The sequence below is a fragment of the Cryptomeria japonica genome, chromosome 10 (assembly GCF_030272615.1).
Source record: "Cryptomeria japonica chromosome 10, Sugi_1.0, whole genome shotgun sequence".
Taxonomy (NCBI): domain Eukaryota; kingdom Viridiplantae; phylum Streptophyta; class Pinopsida; order Cupressales; family Cupressaceae; genus Cryptomeria; species Cryptomeria japonica.
Genome location: NC_081414.1, coordinates 214,516,097 through 214,531,069, shown reverse-complemented (window position 1 = coordinate 214,531,069; position 14,973 = coordinate 214,516,097). Strand labels below are relative to the sequence as shown.

The following is a 14,973-nucleotide window of genomic DNA, read 5'->3' as shown; positions in this document are numbered from 1 at the left end:
ATCAACAGCCTAATCACTTGCTTAATCTAGAATATCCAGTCTCCCCTCTTCACATCTGGTAATCAATCAATATCCTTAGTGTGGCGGTCTTCCTGGGGTAACGAGGATACAAGGTCACTAGGATATTGGAAATATAGTAAGGGTAACTATTGACTGGAGGCAAGGAGACATAAATACAGGGATACAATGGCCCATCTTGGGGAGACTAGCTACCATCAATAGGATACGGGGTCACGAGGGCCCATAATCAATCAATATCCTTGATCCTTATAGTCGAATTCTTTCTAGGAAGGCAGGCCACATCCTTAGGTGGGGTAAAGAATGGTATCTTCAGGCTGGGAACGAAAGGCAGTTCATGAGGTAAGTCATAAGGAAGGAGGACAAAAGGGAATGGAAGTAGGGCTTTGCCTTCTACCCATCTCTGAACCAATAGTCAGTAGTAGCTTCAGAAGGGAACATATGTGGTAAAGAGGTAGTTCATGAGGCAAGTCATAAGGAAAGGCAATGTGATTTTGATGAATACTAAGAGTGGGGGGTGAATTAGTATGCCAAAAATCTTTGCACTTAAACACTTTGCTAGACTAACAGTAAACTGGTAAGATAGTTTAGCAAACAAACTAGTTAGCACACATGCCAACCAAATAGCAAATAATGCATTCACCCACATAAGAACAAACACCATAACACAAGAGATTTTGACGTGGAAACCCAAATGGGAAAAACCATGGTGAGATGGAACTCACAAGTAACTATCTGTAGAATAGGAACTAGACTAGTTAAGGTCAGACTGGTTAAGGTCATACAATGTTCTTTACCAGAATAGATTTTGTTAGGAATCTCAATCTCTATTAGGAGATAAGTCCAATGAAAGACTACCTTGCTAGAGGATTTTAGATCCACAAATGTGAACCACCTTGTTAGAGGATTTATAAAAGGCTTTTGGGCCTACCCGGTTAAGGGCTACAGACTTGTCAAAGATGTGAGTAATCAACAAGTGAGTGATCTAGCAAATAGCACAGATTACTTGGTTAGATCCTTGATAGTTCATTCCTAATGCATTCTAGCATTACTTCAGTCTTCTACACATTCATACTCTCTAAATCCTCAACCACCTTAAACCCTAGCAATAACATCAACAACAACAACCTAAAACCCTAGACATGATGTCCTTATAAAGGAATCTGATTTCATGTCGGTCCAATAGGATTACAATACAATTTCCTAGGTTCAATGCATCTAGGCATATCTGGTAACATGACACAAAAAGCACCGTTAAAGTGTCGGCACCATCAAACAATTGGTGGATGGTAACTCATCACAAAATGCTCGTTGGTAACTCATCACAGAGTATTATCGGTTCATACAAAATACCAGTTCAAGCAAAATGTCGGTTGCCGGTTTGACAAAATGAAGACTGGGAAATATGTGTTCTACCACTTTGATCCTTTGTGCCACTTGAGATCCTCGAACCGCTTGGGGTTAACATACCACTTCAGATCAGTAATCACTTTCTGCAAAACACCAATAGTCTAAGGACTATAATGCATCATACTAGTTGGAACATGTACCGGTTGAGCTTTAACTAATACATACAAAAATGATCTCAATGCAAGTGTGTGTCCATCAATGACAATCACAACATAATCATCAAAAATGCCAACAATCTCCCCCTTTGGCATTGATGGCAACACTTAGGAAATTTTGACATCTAAGTGTTTTACAACAAAAATATGCCAGAATCAAAATTACTCCTCCTAAGCATATACACTATCCATTTTGCAAAAAATACAATGTGTACTACTTCTTAATAGAAATAACATGAAAGTATACATCAAAACATTCAAAATTTATACTTCTCCCCCTTTGCCAACAATGACAACAAAATATTATAGATTAACACCTGTGTCATTAGGATTAAAAGAATAAGAGTTTATGACAATAAGGAATAAAACTTGTCAAAAATAGATTTGAAGTCCCGCAAAAATTGTTTCATAGATAAGGACCAAGACTCAAGTAGGGAGGTTGCCACTTCTTTCTCTGTCTGCATCTAGGAGACCTGTTCTTCCATGGCATCTAGTGTCCTCATCTCCTAAGTCACTGTTAAAGCATCTAGATTGAGATAACATTTTTGAAGAATCTGCAGGCATGGGAGTAGAACCAGTTGGAGTTCCTGCAAATCTCATGTCCGGTTCCTTATTGCCAACTCTAATTTGGTAGACTAGATGTGAAACCGGTGAACAGTTTGCCCATAAGTTGTAAAGAGTCATATGGCAGCTTGAAGGTACTCATATACAATTGCAAGTCAGTTTGAAGCTTCTACTTCTATACAAGCACATCATCATAGAAGAGATGGGGTTGGCAAATCTTACTTAGTAGTACATTTCCCTCATCTAGAGCATTCCTTATATCCTTCTATGCTTTTTGCACTTTAGACCGGAGCTCATTAAGCTTCTTCACCAGGGCAATGTTGAGAGCATTTTGATGCTCTTTCTTGGCATTTGCCTCTGCTACCTCCTCTAAGCTCTACACTTGATCGTCCACTACTATGCATAGGAGCTTCAATTGGGCCAATGATGAGTCGGTACTGGGGAGGTTTGTACCAGGTAACAAACCGGTAAGAGTGTCCACTGTAGCTTGGATCACATCTTCCTCCTTCTTCCTCCTTAACACCTCAAGGCGTTCTTGAGCAACCTTAATGTTCTATAGCAGCTCCATTTCACTTGCGGATTGGAGGTCAATAGAACTAGTGAGGTCAGCTAGTTTAGCTTGACTACCGGTTGCCTTTGGAGTATCCATCTGCGTGCTCTTTGCCACTTCAGCTTCCTTGTTCTCCTCTGCCTTCTTCTTCTTCGCTTCTTTTCTCTTTTCCTCTTATCCTCCTCTGCCTTCTTCTTTTCTGCTTCCTTCCTCTTCTCCTCTGCCTTATCTTCCTGTTCCTTCTTCTTTTCTACTTCCTTTCACTTCTCCTCTTCCTTTCTCTTCTTCTCATCCTCATCCTCTTTCTTCTTCCCTGCATCTTCTTGTTTCTTTTTCTCTTCATCCTCTTCTTTTCTTTTCTTCTCTTCTTCTTTTCTCTTTTCTTCCTGTTTCTGTTTTTCCTCATCTTTTTCTTTCTTCTCCTCTTCATCCTTCTTCTTCTTCTCCTCTTCATCCTTCTTCTTCTCCTCCTCTTATTTCTTCTTCTTCTCCTCTTCATCCTTCTTCTTTTCCTCTTCTGCTTTCTTCTTCTTCGCTTGCTTCTTTGCTTCCTCCTTTTTGTCCTCAGTTTCCTTTTGCTTATTTACCCGTTCTACCTGCTTCTCCTATCCTATTGCTTCTGATGGTGTACCCTGAGCAACATCCTCTCCATCGAGAGCATCGACATCAATAGTGTCTATGGGTTCAGTAACCGGGTTTCCTTCATTGTCAAACACTTCATCCAGTTTAGTTATTTTCGGTTCTTGTTCAAACTTCCTATTGGCTTCAACCACTCTATGCATCTTAAGAGCTTCTAGAGCAAGAGTGTGTGTATTCTTGAGCACTTCTTGACCCTTTCCTTCTAGTAACATGAGTCTTCTTCTTCTAATGAAGAAGAGGCCTTTGTATTTATTCATTACTTCAAATAGTTCTGAATTTGATACATCAAAAAAATGTTCAACAAAAACTTTCTCTCTCATTTCCTATTCCTTCTCTATGGCAATGCGCCATTTATTGTCTAAGGAATTATACAAAGAATCTGGTTCTCAGATCTAATTTCTGAAGGCGACCGGTCATTAACACATAAATACTAAATAATTTCTTTTTCAACTACTTCCTTTTCATCATCATTAAAGTCATCAAAACAATCAATCAAATCATTCAACACTTTTCTCCTAATGTTTTTAATAGTTCTTTGACAATGTGTCAAAGGTTTGTAGTAGGAGATGTCAATATTTACTAGTGCCAATGATGTCGGTTCTTTCTTTGTCTTTTTCTTTGCTTGTTGTGTCTTCTTAGGTTTTTACTCAGACACAGTTTCTTTTGAGTTTGGTGAGGCATTCCTTGTCTTCCTCTTTCTCTCAAAGACTTTAGCAGGTGTCACTTCTAGTTTCTTTTTAGCTGGTGACCACTTGGTCACTTTAGGACTGGCTGTAGTAGCTGGTGCCGATGCTGAAGGCACTACTTTTGCCTTCTTCACTGAAGGTTCTTTTCCTTTCATTGCTGAGGGTTCCTCAAGTGATGTTATCCTTTCTAGGTAGGTCCCGGTTCTCCTTGCCTTTGGATCAAGCAGTGAGGAAATAAGGGTAGAGGCATATCCTTCCAGCATATCATTCATTACCTCATAGCCCATAGGCTCCATTCCTCCTATCTAGGCTCAACAACCTCCATTATGCATTGATCCATTTTAATGGTGAAACAAATATCATCTTCATATTTCTTGACAATATCACCTGATATTCTCATCCTCTAACTCATTTTGCATCTGAACTCATCAAAGTACTTGTTCAAAACTTCAGGGTAACTGGTTCCAACTACTTGAAGGCTTTCCTTGATTTGCTTGGTTACCGGTTGGTCAGCAGACCACTAGACATCGCCTACTCCTGGAAAGTAGCCTTGGAAGTAAAAGAACAACCCAACCAGTAGTTGTCCAAACTTGAACCTCAATGCATTATCCTGTTTGATCGATTTAAGATTCAATAGGAGTTTCCTTTGCATACCGTTGCACAGGTCAAATGATGCATCCTCCTTGATCATCTAGTAAGCAACATTTACCGCTGCAGCAGATACAGAGTTAAGTCTGCTGGTAGAGAACGTCCAGTAGCCTATCACCATGCAGACATACTTGACCAGATCATCCTTGATTGAATTGATGGTCATACCTCATGAGTCACTCACTGAACCAGTGAGCTTGGACATTTCAGTCTTGCTTACCATCCTTAGGGCTGGCACTTCCCCTGTATTGTAGAAACTAGTGACAACATGAATTGCTTGCGGTGTAATATCATGCATTCTTTCCAGGTACATCTTGTCACCATGAACTCTGCTCAGAATGATCCTAATGTGATCATCTGTGAAATCCTCTAGGAAATAAACAACATTGTGGAGCTTCTTCTTTTCTAGAATAGTATACTCCGGTTTGATCTTTTTATCTTTTCCACAAAATAAACCTAGCTACAAGTGAATTGCTATAGACCCTAGGGCTTTGATTTTACAATATATGTAATCTGAGATTCCCTCTTCTACTATCACACCAGCTGGAACTTGTGATAGGGCATTATATTTAGGCTTGCATTGAATAAAGCTTGTTGAATCGATAGATGCACTAGAGCTAGTATGGGATGCAGAAGCCATGATAGAAATTGAAAACTCGAAAAAATACCTTTTGGAAATCATGAATTTAAGGCTTTCAGATTCTTCTCCACCTCACACTCCATCAGTTGCAAAATCACCACTTTGCGTTCTTCACTTGACTGTTTGCAATTTGAATTTGAATCTCCTTCAAGGTTCCTTAATTTCTCAGAATTGCAACACAAATCACTTTTCTTCGCTCTGCACTTGAAAACCTTCTTCGTTTGAAAACTAATAGTGAGAAATGATTTGAAAAATCCTTTTAAACATATTGCTCACCTACCGTAATAAATGCTCCACTATTAGGGCTTAAACCCTAATTTGCCTTTTACTATTTCCGGTCTTTTGCCAACTGACAGGTATCATACACTGGTTAAGGACTTTTACCGGTGTAAACTGGGGGTTCAAAACATTTCATCATTTGCTCCCCCTAAGCTTTTTTGAAGCTTAGTTTTCTAGTTCCGTGATTTCCATACTAGGTCCAGAAACCGGTTCCTCTTGCAACATTGCTGGTTTCTTCTTCCAGGTCTTGTTCATATCCACTTTAACAATTTCAACATCAATGTTTCCTTCCGGAGTAACCGGTATATCATCTGATATACTCTTTCTACTTCTATAGAATCTTGCTGAATGACCCAGTTTGTTGCAATGATAGCAAATCATTCCAGGTGCTCTCCAAGGTCCATTGTTCATGTTTCCATTCTTCCTTCTGCATATTGCAGTAGTGTGACCATGACCATGACAAATCCAACAGTTTTCTCTCCATCCGGTTGCTGCTTGATAGCCACCGCTTCTTGGCTGATGATTGAAGGCATTAAACCAGTTGTGATTCTAGCTCACAAAAGGTTCAGGACCAACCCCTTGATTTCTCTGAGGATATCTTCCAGTGTTATTCATAACAAACTTGCATTCAGGTGCTCTATACCCAAACTTGTTGCATGCATAACAGTTACCATTGAATTTATAGGATCTAGGCTTATCATTTAGAAAATAAGGAAAATTATTGTAAGCCTTACTCCTACACACATTGGTAGTATGTCCTTCTTTAAGATAGTTAAAGCAAATAGGTTTAAACTTTTGCTTACCTTTATCCCTTGATGCCAGTTGATTCTTTGATGTTCCAACATTTGTACCAGAGGTCTCACCTTCCTCATGACCAGAATAACCAAGTCCATCAGTATTCTTGACAAGTTTGGCAGATTGAAGCTTTTCCTCTAGCTTGACAGTACTCTTGTTGAACTTAGCAAGTATTTCCTTTGACTCAGAGAGTTCTTTGGAAATAGTAGCATTTGTTTCCATCAGGTTTTCATTCTCAGAGATGGCAATGTACAGTTCTCCTTGCATGTCTTCCTTTCCCACTTTGCTCACATGGAGTTGAGCAGTTAGGGCATTGATCTCTTGCTTCAGCTTGGAGTTTTCATGATCTTTGTCTTTGACTAGATCTTCAGTTTTCCTCTGGTTCTAAAGCTCTTGACACATTCGAATAGTTAGTCCTTCCAATTTCTTTCTTATATTGGAATTGGATTCATTCAACTTTTCTACTTCTTGAATCAGAGCTTCCATGTATGCTTCATCAGAAGAACTATTTTCAGATAGATCCATCAACTTTTTAGCATGTTCTCTCCTTTTTGCTTGAGATGCCTTGTATTTGACCATAAGATCATCATAGGCTTGCTCAGACTGAGTGAGCTGATGAGTAAGTTCCCTCAATGTGTATTCCCCCATATCTCTTTCCAAGTGGTTAAACTTATAGAAAGGTAGGCTCTGATACCAATTGATGAATACTAAGAGGGGGGGGGTGAATTAGTATGCCAAAAATATTTGCACTTAAACACTTTGCTAGACTAACAGTAAACCAATAAGACAGTTTAGCAGACAAACCGGTTAGCACACATGCAAACCAAATAGCAAATAATGCATTCACCCACAGAAGCACAAACACCATAACACAAGATATTTTGACATGGAAACCCAAATGGGAAAAACCATAGTGAGATGGAACTCACAAGTAACTATCTGCAGAATAGGAACCCGACCGGTTAAGGTCATACAATGTTCTTTACCAGAACAGATCTTGTTAGGAATCTCAATCTCTATTAGGAGATACGTCCGATTAAAGACTACCTTGCTAGAGGATTTTAGATCCTTAGATGTGAACCACCTTGTTAGAGGATTTACAAAGGCTTTTGGGCCTACCCGGTTAAGGGCTATAGACTTGTCAAAGATATGAGTAATCAACAAGTGAGTGATCTAGCAAATAGCACAGATTGCTTGGTTAGATCCTTGATAGCTCATTCCTAATGCATTCTAGCATTACTTCAGTCTTCTAAACATTCATACTCTCTAAATCCTCAACCACCTTAAACCCTAGCAATAACATCACCAACAACAACAACCTAAAACCCTAGACATGATGTCCTTATAAAGGAATCTGATTTCATGTCGATCCAATAGGATTACAATACAATTTCTAGGTGTATCTAGTAACACGACACAGAAAGCACAACTAAAGTGTCAGCACCATCAAACAATCAGTGGATGGTAACTCATCACAAAATGCCTGTTGGTAACTCATCATAGAGTATTACCGGTTCATACAAAATACCGGTTCAAGAAAAATGCCGGTTGCTGGTTTGACAAAATGAAGACTGGGAAATATGTGTTCTGCTGCTTTGATCCTTCGTGCTGCTTGAGATCCTCAAACCGCTTCAGATTGGTAATCACTTTCTGTAAAACACCAATAGTCTAAGGACTATAATGCATCATACTAGTTGGAACATGTACAAGTTGAGCTTTAACTAATACATACAAAAATGATCTCAATGCAAGTGTGTGTCCATCAATGACAATCACAACATAATCATAAAAAATGCCAACAAATTTATATAATGGAAAGTAATAAATAAATCTCCTGCCTGTCCAGTGAAGGATATTCTAAAGAGTTAGGGAGATTATTCATCATGAGGGAGATTATCCATCGGGATATTAGAAAGAGTTAGGGAGTGAGGGAGGTGAGCATGGCATGCGTTCGATGGTTGATATTTTGATTGATTCTATGGTTATCACGTTCCTCCTTAGCATGGTTGGAAAGAAGAAATATGCCTCTTTTTCAGGTTATCCCCGCCTATCTTTTTTGTACTATTTGAGTAGTTACTTCACCTTTCCCCACAACTAGCTTTCCATTCGATAGTTTTTGTTATATCAAAAAAGATGGGTAAAGAGGCTATATAGATGCTCTAGATAGGCAAGATAGAGAATAAATTTGCATACCGCTCGAAGGGATCTGACCTACCTTCCTTCCATCTCCTTCCTTATGCCTCTGCCCTTATGCCATCAATCTGCCCTGATGCCAATGCCCTTGAACACCATGTTACGTATAGAATCAAGAAGGCCCATAGAATTGGGTGGGGCCCCATAGAATAGTAGGGCCTAGATTGAGCCTAAAGAAATCAAGAGGGATTGATTCAACTTTGAGGCAACCTCATTCCCCACCCTAACCAGTTCCCTCCTTGAACCTGAGTCATTTATGCATTAACGCCTTGTGGGGGCTCCTAGACCCCCGTAGCCTCGATAGCCCCCCAGTTCCAAAGTGAGAAATCCTCCATTGCCAATCACTTCTTATTCTCACCTCTTTCCCAAACCCTCCCTGCCCACCTTTCAATCAAATTAAGAGAGGTAGGCCCCAGCTAATACAAGTAGTGTGCTCAGTTAATCACATGGTGTGCTATCCCTGCTTTCATGATATGTCATTGCCTTAATATATAGAGGGGGGGCCGACCGGCCACTGAACATGAAGAGATGCTACACACTTTGGATCCATATCTGGGCTAGGTGGTAGTAGGGAATGCGAGTGATACCTCTGCTCCTGCCTCACCACTCCCATCTATGTCCACACTGTTCCTTTGTTTGATCAATTGCAGAGTCCCAATTTTGATCGACCATAATAGAATAGTAGGGCCACTCGATCGATTGCATATGGGAGATGATCCGGTTCATCGAGGCACCCTCGAGTACTTTAGCTCTTCTACCTCCACTTCTAATGCTCCCATTGATGATGATGGTAAAGGGACTCGATCTGGGACTACCCATGCTATAGTGATCAAGGTTAATTCAACTATATAAAGAAGGGCAGTCAAATTTCTATTTGGCACATCATCTGATTGAGACGGTAACACTCGGGAAGAACCATGCATAATTGCAGGTGTAGCTAGGAAATCAGAAATCATCAAAGCAACTAGTATTAATAATAGCTCAATCACAAAAGAAGATTGCAATGATCAATCCTAACACACTCAATAAAGACATGAAAATAAAACATTCAAAACTAAAAACTAAGCAAACCAAATGGAGATTCGAATGTCTCCTTCATGTGGCTCCATTGTCCTTCTTTCTTCTCCAAATAGCCTTTTGTTTGTGGATCTCACCTTTAAGTGCATAAACCTAATGTGAAAGCAAGATTGACATTGGCACAAGAATACTCAAAGTGTGATTGATTCGACAAAGTGATTATTATTAGCTGAGATTGAAGAAATTCATCCAATTTATAGACAAATTGGAGAAATGATCAAATTAGCATGAAGAGATTCAAATGGAAATTGCAAATCAATTATGTCAAATTATGCACTTTCTATGCAAAATTGATTGATTGATAATTTATGACAAATTATGACAAATTTCTATGTCAAAAATTGATTGATTGTCAATTATGACAAATTATGACAAATCGAAATGTCATTCCCATGAAATTAGGAGAAAAATAGGAGAGAATTGAAATTAGGAATTAGAAAATTAGAAAATTAGAAAAAGAGGAAAATTAGGAATTAAGATAAATTAGGTGAATTAATTAATAATTTGTCATTTAATAATTAATTCACAAAAAGAGGAATAATTAGCCAATTAAATGAACATTTAATTGCAATGAGAAGACTTAGGATAAATAAATAATTTATTAATCCTAAAGGGAGAAATGACAAACAAGGTTAAATGATTAAATCACGAAACCCTAGAAGATGAATTAGCAATGCAAGGATGACAATTAGGTCTTGATGAAAGATAATTGACTCGATCATGATTCTGATTAACAAAGAACCAATGTGATAAATGATTTGATTGATAAATGCGCCAATTGACAAGGAACAATGACAAATTGGTCCAAATTGGCATGATTGAGAAGGACGACAATCGATGACAAATCGATCGCAAGATGACAAGATTGACAAGAAGACAAGGATCAATGACAAAATAGATTGCAAAATGACAAGATTGATGACAAATCGATCAAAAGACAAGAATCGATGACAAATCAATCGCATGATGACAAGATTGAAAAATGACAACGATCGATGACAAATCGATCGCAAGATGACAACGATCGATGACAAATCGATCGCAAGATGACAAGATTGATAAGAGGACAAAACCCTAATTAGGATTGACGATGTCCAAAATGATGACAAATGAGCACACACATTGATGCGACAGGATAAGATCGATCAAAATCAAGACTGGATAGTGTTGTCGACAAGACCAAATTTGAGAGCGAGACAAATGAAGAATGTAGAAGAATGACTCGATGCTCGCAAATGATAAAGACCAAGTGCGAATCATAGGAGAAATGTTAATGCAATGCAAAAACCTAAAATGAGGCAATGCGCAAATGTTAAAGTATGACTCCGCAAGCATTGACCATTTTTAGGTGTCTACAGCGGGTACCACTACTCATGCCATGGAAGAACCGGTGCCCTTAAGAAACTTTGCCGCTCATTCCACTAGATAAGTTCCTCCCTTCCAAGGCTATATGCTAAACCAACCCTGGCCCCATTAGAATAGTAGGGGCTCTACTTTTAGTTCTTAGTCGAAAGAGTCAATGATTGGATCCTCTAAAACTGGGACTATACCATGGAATATGGGATCGGGGGTGACTCCGCATCTAGATTTAGAACATCAAGGGGTTATGGCTCCGGCTTGGCCCCCGCCGCTAATGATGGGTCTCGATCCGCGCACGATGGGCTTGAAACTCGGACTAGGACGAGAAGGAACTAGCTCTACTCATGCCGGTGAAGCCCTACACGCAACTATTTATTTACCTTGACCATCAACATCTAAGCTATTATCTCCCTAAGCTCGATGTTGTATCAAAATGTTGAATATTCGTTCACCTATCTAACAACTATTGCCGGCACTAGCCAATTCCACCACTATAGAACTACTATTGGATATGCCGCAGGTATACTGCTAATGGAATTGCCGGTGGACCTGTATCCTTTCAAACTGTAAGGTATGGATTTGGAACTGCCCTACTATTCTAAAGGGGTAGCTTTGCTTATGGATAAACTCAATCAACTAGCTCTTAAACCTCTACTGGCTTTGCTAACTGGGATCTATAGATAATCCAGGCAGACCCCTCATGCTATTGTATTTAATGGAAATGTACACCCTTAGGAGTAGCCCTTTAAAACCATGCTAGTATCGATCTAAATATGTTGAATCTGCTCCTAGCACTGAATCCACACCTGGACTAGGATCTGGAACTAGTAGGGATGCTGTGGACTCTCAATCCAAAGGAAATGGAGCGACCCCTTTAACAACTAGGATACATCCAACCGACGGGGAATGGTGTCACCCACAGGTAGATTGCTAATCAACAACTCCTAGGTAGGCTTATAACCGATCACATAGCCAAATCACATTACTGGCGATACCCAACCAATAAATCACACAAGTTGGAGTTCCTTGGGGCCCTACCTCTATCCTTAGGGGGTGCTGATAGGCGTGAACGTTGAATTCGATGCATCAACAACAACAAATTTTATACAAGCCACTAGCAATCTGAAGTCACCCTACCATATTAGTTCAGGGAGCCTGAATTCGACTAATAGATGGGAGGTCAAATTCATCATTGCTCACATACAAGGGAAGTAACACTCTTGTTTTTTGGATAGAGGCTTCTTAGCTAGAGTTCCCCCTTTGATCCCTAGCGAGGCTTAGGGGAGAGTCAACTCTACTGGGCACTCCGAACTGACACTACCAACCGAACAAAGGAGCCCACACCACATTAGTAGTGGCCTGGTTTCACTAAACCAAATTGATGGCACAACAGACAAGGGATATCACCTTGTGTCACCAATCATTATTCCCAACTTTCGCATCTATAGTTGATTGCGGCCTATAATCCTCAGAACGTGTGTGGGGATGGGTGGGGGGTTATATCGGGTGGGTGGGAATCAACTATAGCCTCCCACCCACCCCTTCCCAGGCCCATTCATAGTAGATATATCGATACCCTCCCCCCTACTATGTCAAAGGGCTAGCCCCCTACTATCTAAAGGGCTAGCATGCATCATTAATTATTCCTCAAATTAACTCCCCCCCCATCCAATTCGGCTAGGCCCTGCTAGATTTGAGCCCTTCCCCACCTAATTCGGCTGGGGGTAGGGGGGTCTCGACCATAGAATAGTAGGGGCATGTGTGGGCCCCGTGCCATTAGGAATTAGAAGGGAAGAATGAAGGAATTAAAGTTGAAGTTTCAGAATATGCAGGTAGTCTTAAACCAAAGGAGCTGATTGATTGGTTGAATGAGATGGAGAAATTTTTTAAATGGAAATCTATGACAGAGGAAAAAAAAATTAAGTTTTCATGCACTAAGTTAAAGGGTCATGCAATGATCTGTTGGGATCATCTGCAAAAGGAGCAAACAAGGAAAAGAAAAGAGAATATCAAAACTTAGAGAAAGATGGAGAAGAAATTAAGAGAAAAGTTTTTGCCTTTAGACTATGCACAAACTCTATTTCACAGATTTCAAAATTTGAAGCAAAATTTATCTATTGTACAAGATTACATAGATGAATTTTACTAGTTGTCCATTTGAATTGAGCATCAAGAATCTGATGAACAAATGGTTGCTAGGTATGTAAATGGATTGAAGTTTTCAATTCAGGATGAATTAAGCATGCATCGGATTGATAGTATGGAAGAGGCCTATCAACTGGCTCTAAAGGCAGAAGAAAAGAAAAATAGATAATATTTTTAGAGGAATAGAGGAGGAAGAAGGGGTACTTCATCTCCTTCACATGGTGATTCAAGTTATGGTAGGGGAGATTCATCCCAAGGAGTAGAGAAGAAAGATGATACCCACCCAGAGTCCTCTAATCTACAACAAGGATGAGGGTTTCAAAGAGGAAGAGGTTATGGTGGTGGTAGAGGATGGGAAAGTCAAAGAAGATCATTCACTTGTTTTAGGTGTGGGGAAGAAGGCCACAAAGCATTTGAGTGTTCAAATTTAAAATGCAAGATAGAAATCAAGGACTGTCCAGGGTGATTTTAGCTAAATCTGAAAATGATGGAGTAGAATTAGAAGTTCTCCCAGACATAGAAGAAAACCTCATGATAAGGAGAACCATGATAATCCTAGAGAAGGAGAAAACACTGATTCAAAGCTCTTATGACTCATGGCTTCAAACCAATATTTTTCGAACCAGATGCACCTCAGGAGGATTATTGACAGCGGTATTTGTGAGAATATGGTTTCCAAGGAGATGGTAGATAAGTTGAATTTACAGTGTGAGAAACATCCTCACCCTTACCGTATTGCATGGTTTAAGAAGGGGAATAAAGTTATTGTTGATAAGAGGTGCCTGATCAAGTTTTATATAGGCAAAACTTACAAAGATGAGGTTTGGTGTGATGTCATCCCAATGGATGCATGCCATGTATTATTGGGGAGGCCTTGGCAATATGATAGAAAGGTCATGCATGATGGGGAAAGGAATACATATACATTTTGGAAGGAGGGATCGAAAGTCATCTTATTACCCCTTAAGGATGTAGGGGAAGCTAAGAATATGTTGCCTGAAAGAGAAATTGTTAAGGAGATGAAGGTGACTGGATTCTATTATGTATTAATGGTACAAAAGGAGGAAGGAGGAGGGATACCAATACCTGCTGAAGTAGCAAAGGTACTAGAAGAATATAGTGATGTTATACCAGATTATCTACCTGATGGTCTTCCACCGAAGAGAGATATTCAACATCTTATTGATCTAATTTTGGGAGAATCTTTACCTAATCAGGAAGCATATACGATGAGCCCTACATAGCATGCAGAACTCAACAAGCAGGTGATGGAGCTTATGAAGAAAGGTGTTGTGCGAGAAAGCATGAGTCCATGCGTTGTACTAGCATTATTAGCACCAAAGAAAGATGGTACATGGAGGATGTGCATAGATAGCTGCACAATCAATAGAATTACCATAAAATATCGGTTCCCTATACCTCGCTTGGATGACATGATGGATGTTCTTGCAGGGGCCTAAAATTTCAATAAAAATGATTTGAGAAGTGGGTATCACCAAATTTGGATCTAAGAAGGGGATGAATGGAAGATTTCTTTCAAGACTAGAGATGGATTATATGAGTGGATGGTGATTCTATTCGGGTTGTCTAATGTACCCAGTACCTTCATGCGACTGATGTATACAGTGCTTCAACCTTATATTGGTAAGTTGGTTGTAGTTTATTTTGATGACATTTTAATTTTTAGTAAGAGCAAAGAGGAGCACTTGCAACATTTGTGGATCATATTAGATGTGTTGAGGAAAGAGAAACTTTATGCAAACTAGAAAAAGTTTAGTTTTATGCAAGAGAGTTTGGTATTTCTGGGATTTTTTG

The 14,973-nt window shown here is 39.5% G+C and overlaps 1 protein-coding gene across 1 annotated transcript; it reads left to right on the top strand.

Moving 5' to 3' along the window:
• The first annotated feature begins 321 nt into the window (after window positions 1-321).
• LOC131037680 (uncharacterized) lies at window positions 322-14,402 on the top strand. Its single transcript, XM_057969861.2, has 2 exons — window positions 322-360; window positions 13,785-14,402. Exons 1-2 carry the CDS (start codon window positions 322-324, stop codon window positions 14,400-14,402), a joined length of 657 nt encoding a protein of 218 aa, XP_057825844.2.
• The last annotated feature ends 571 nt before the right edge of the window (window positions 14,403-14,973 follow it).

Coding starts and splice junctions, on each gene's coding strand:
- LOC131037680 (XM_057969861.2), top strand. CDS start 322: ATGGTATCTTCAGGCTGGGAACGAAAGGCAGTTCATGAG. Junction 361..13,784: donor AACGAAAGGCAGTTCATGAG/GTAAGTCATAAG, acceptor TTTTCGAACCAG/ATGCACCTCAGGAGGATTAT.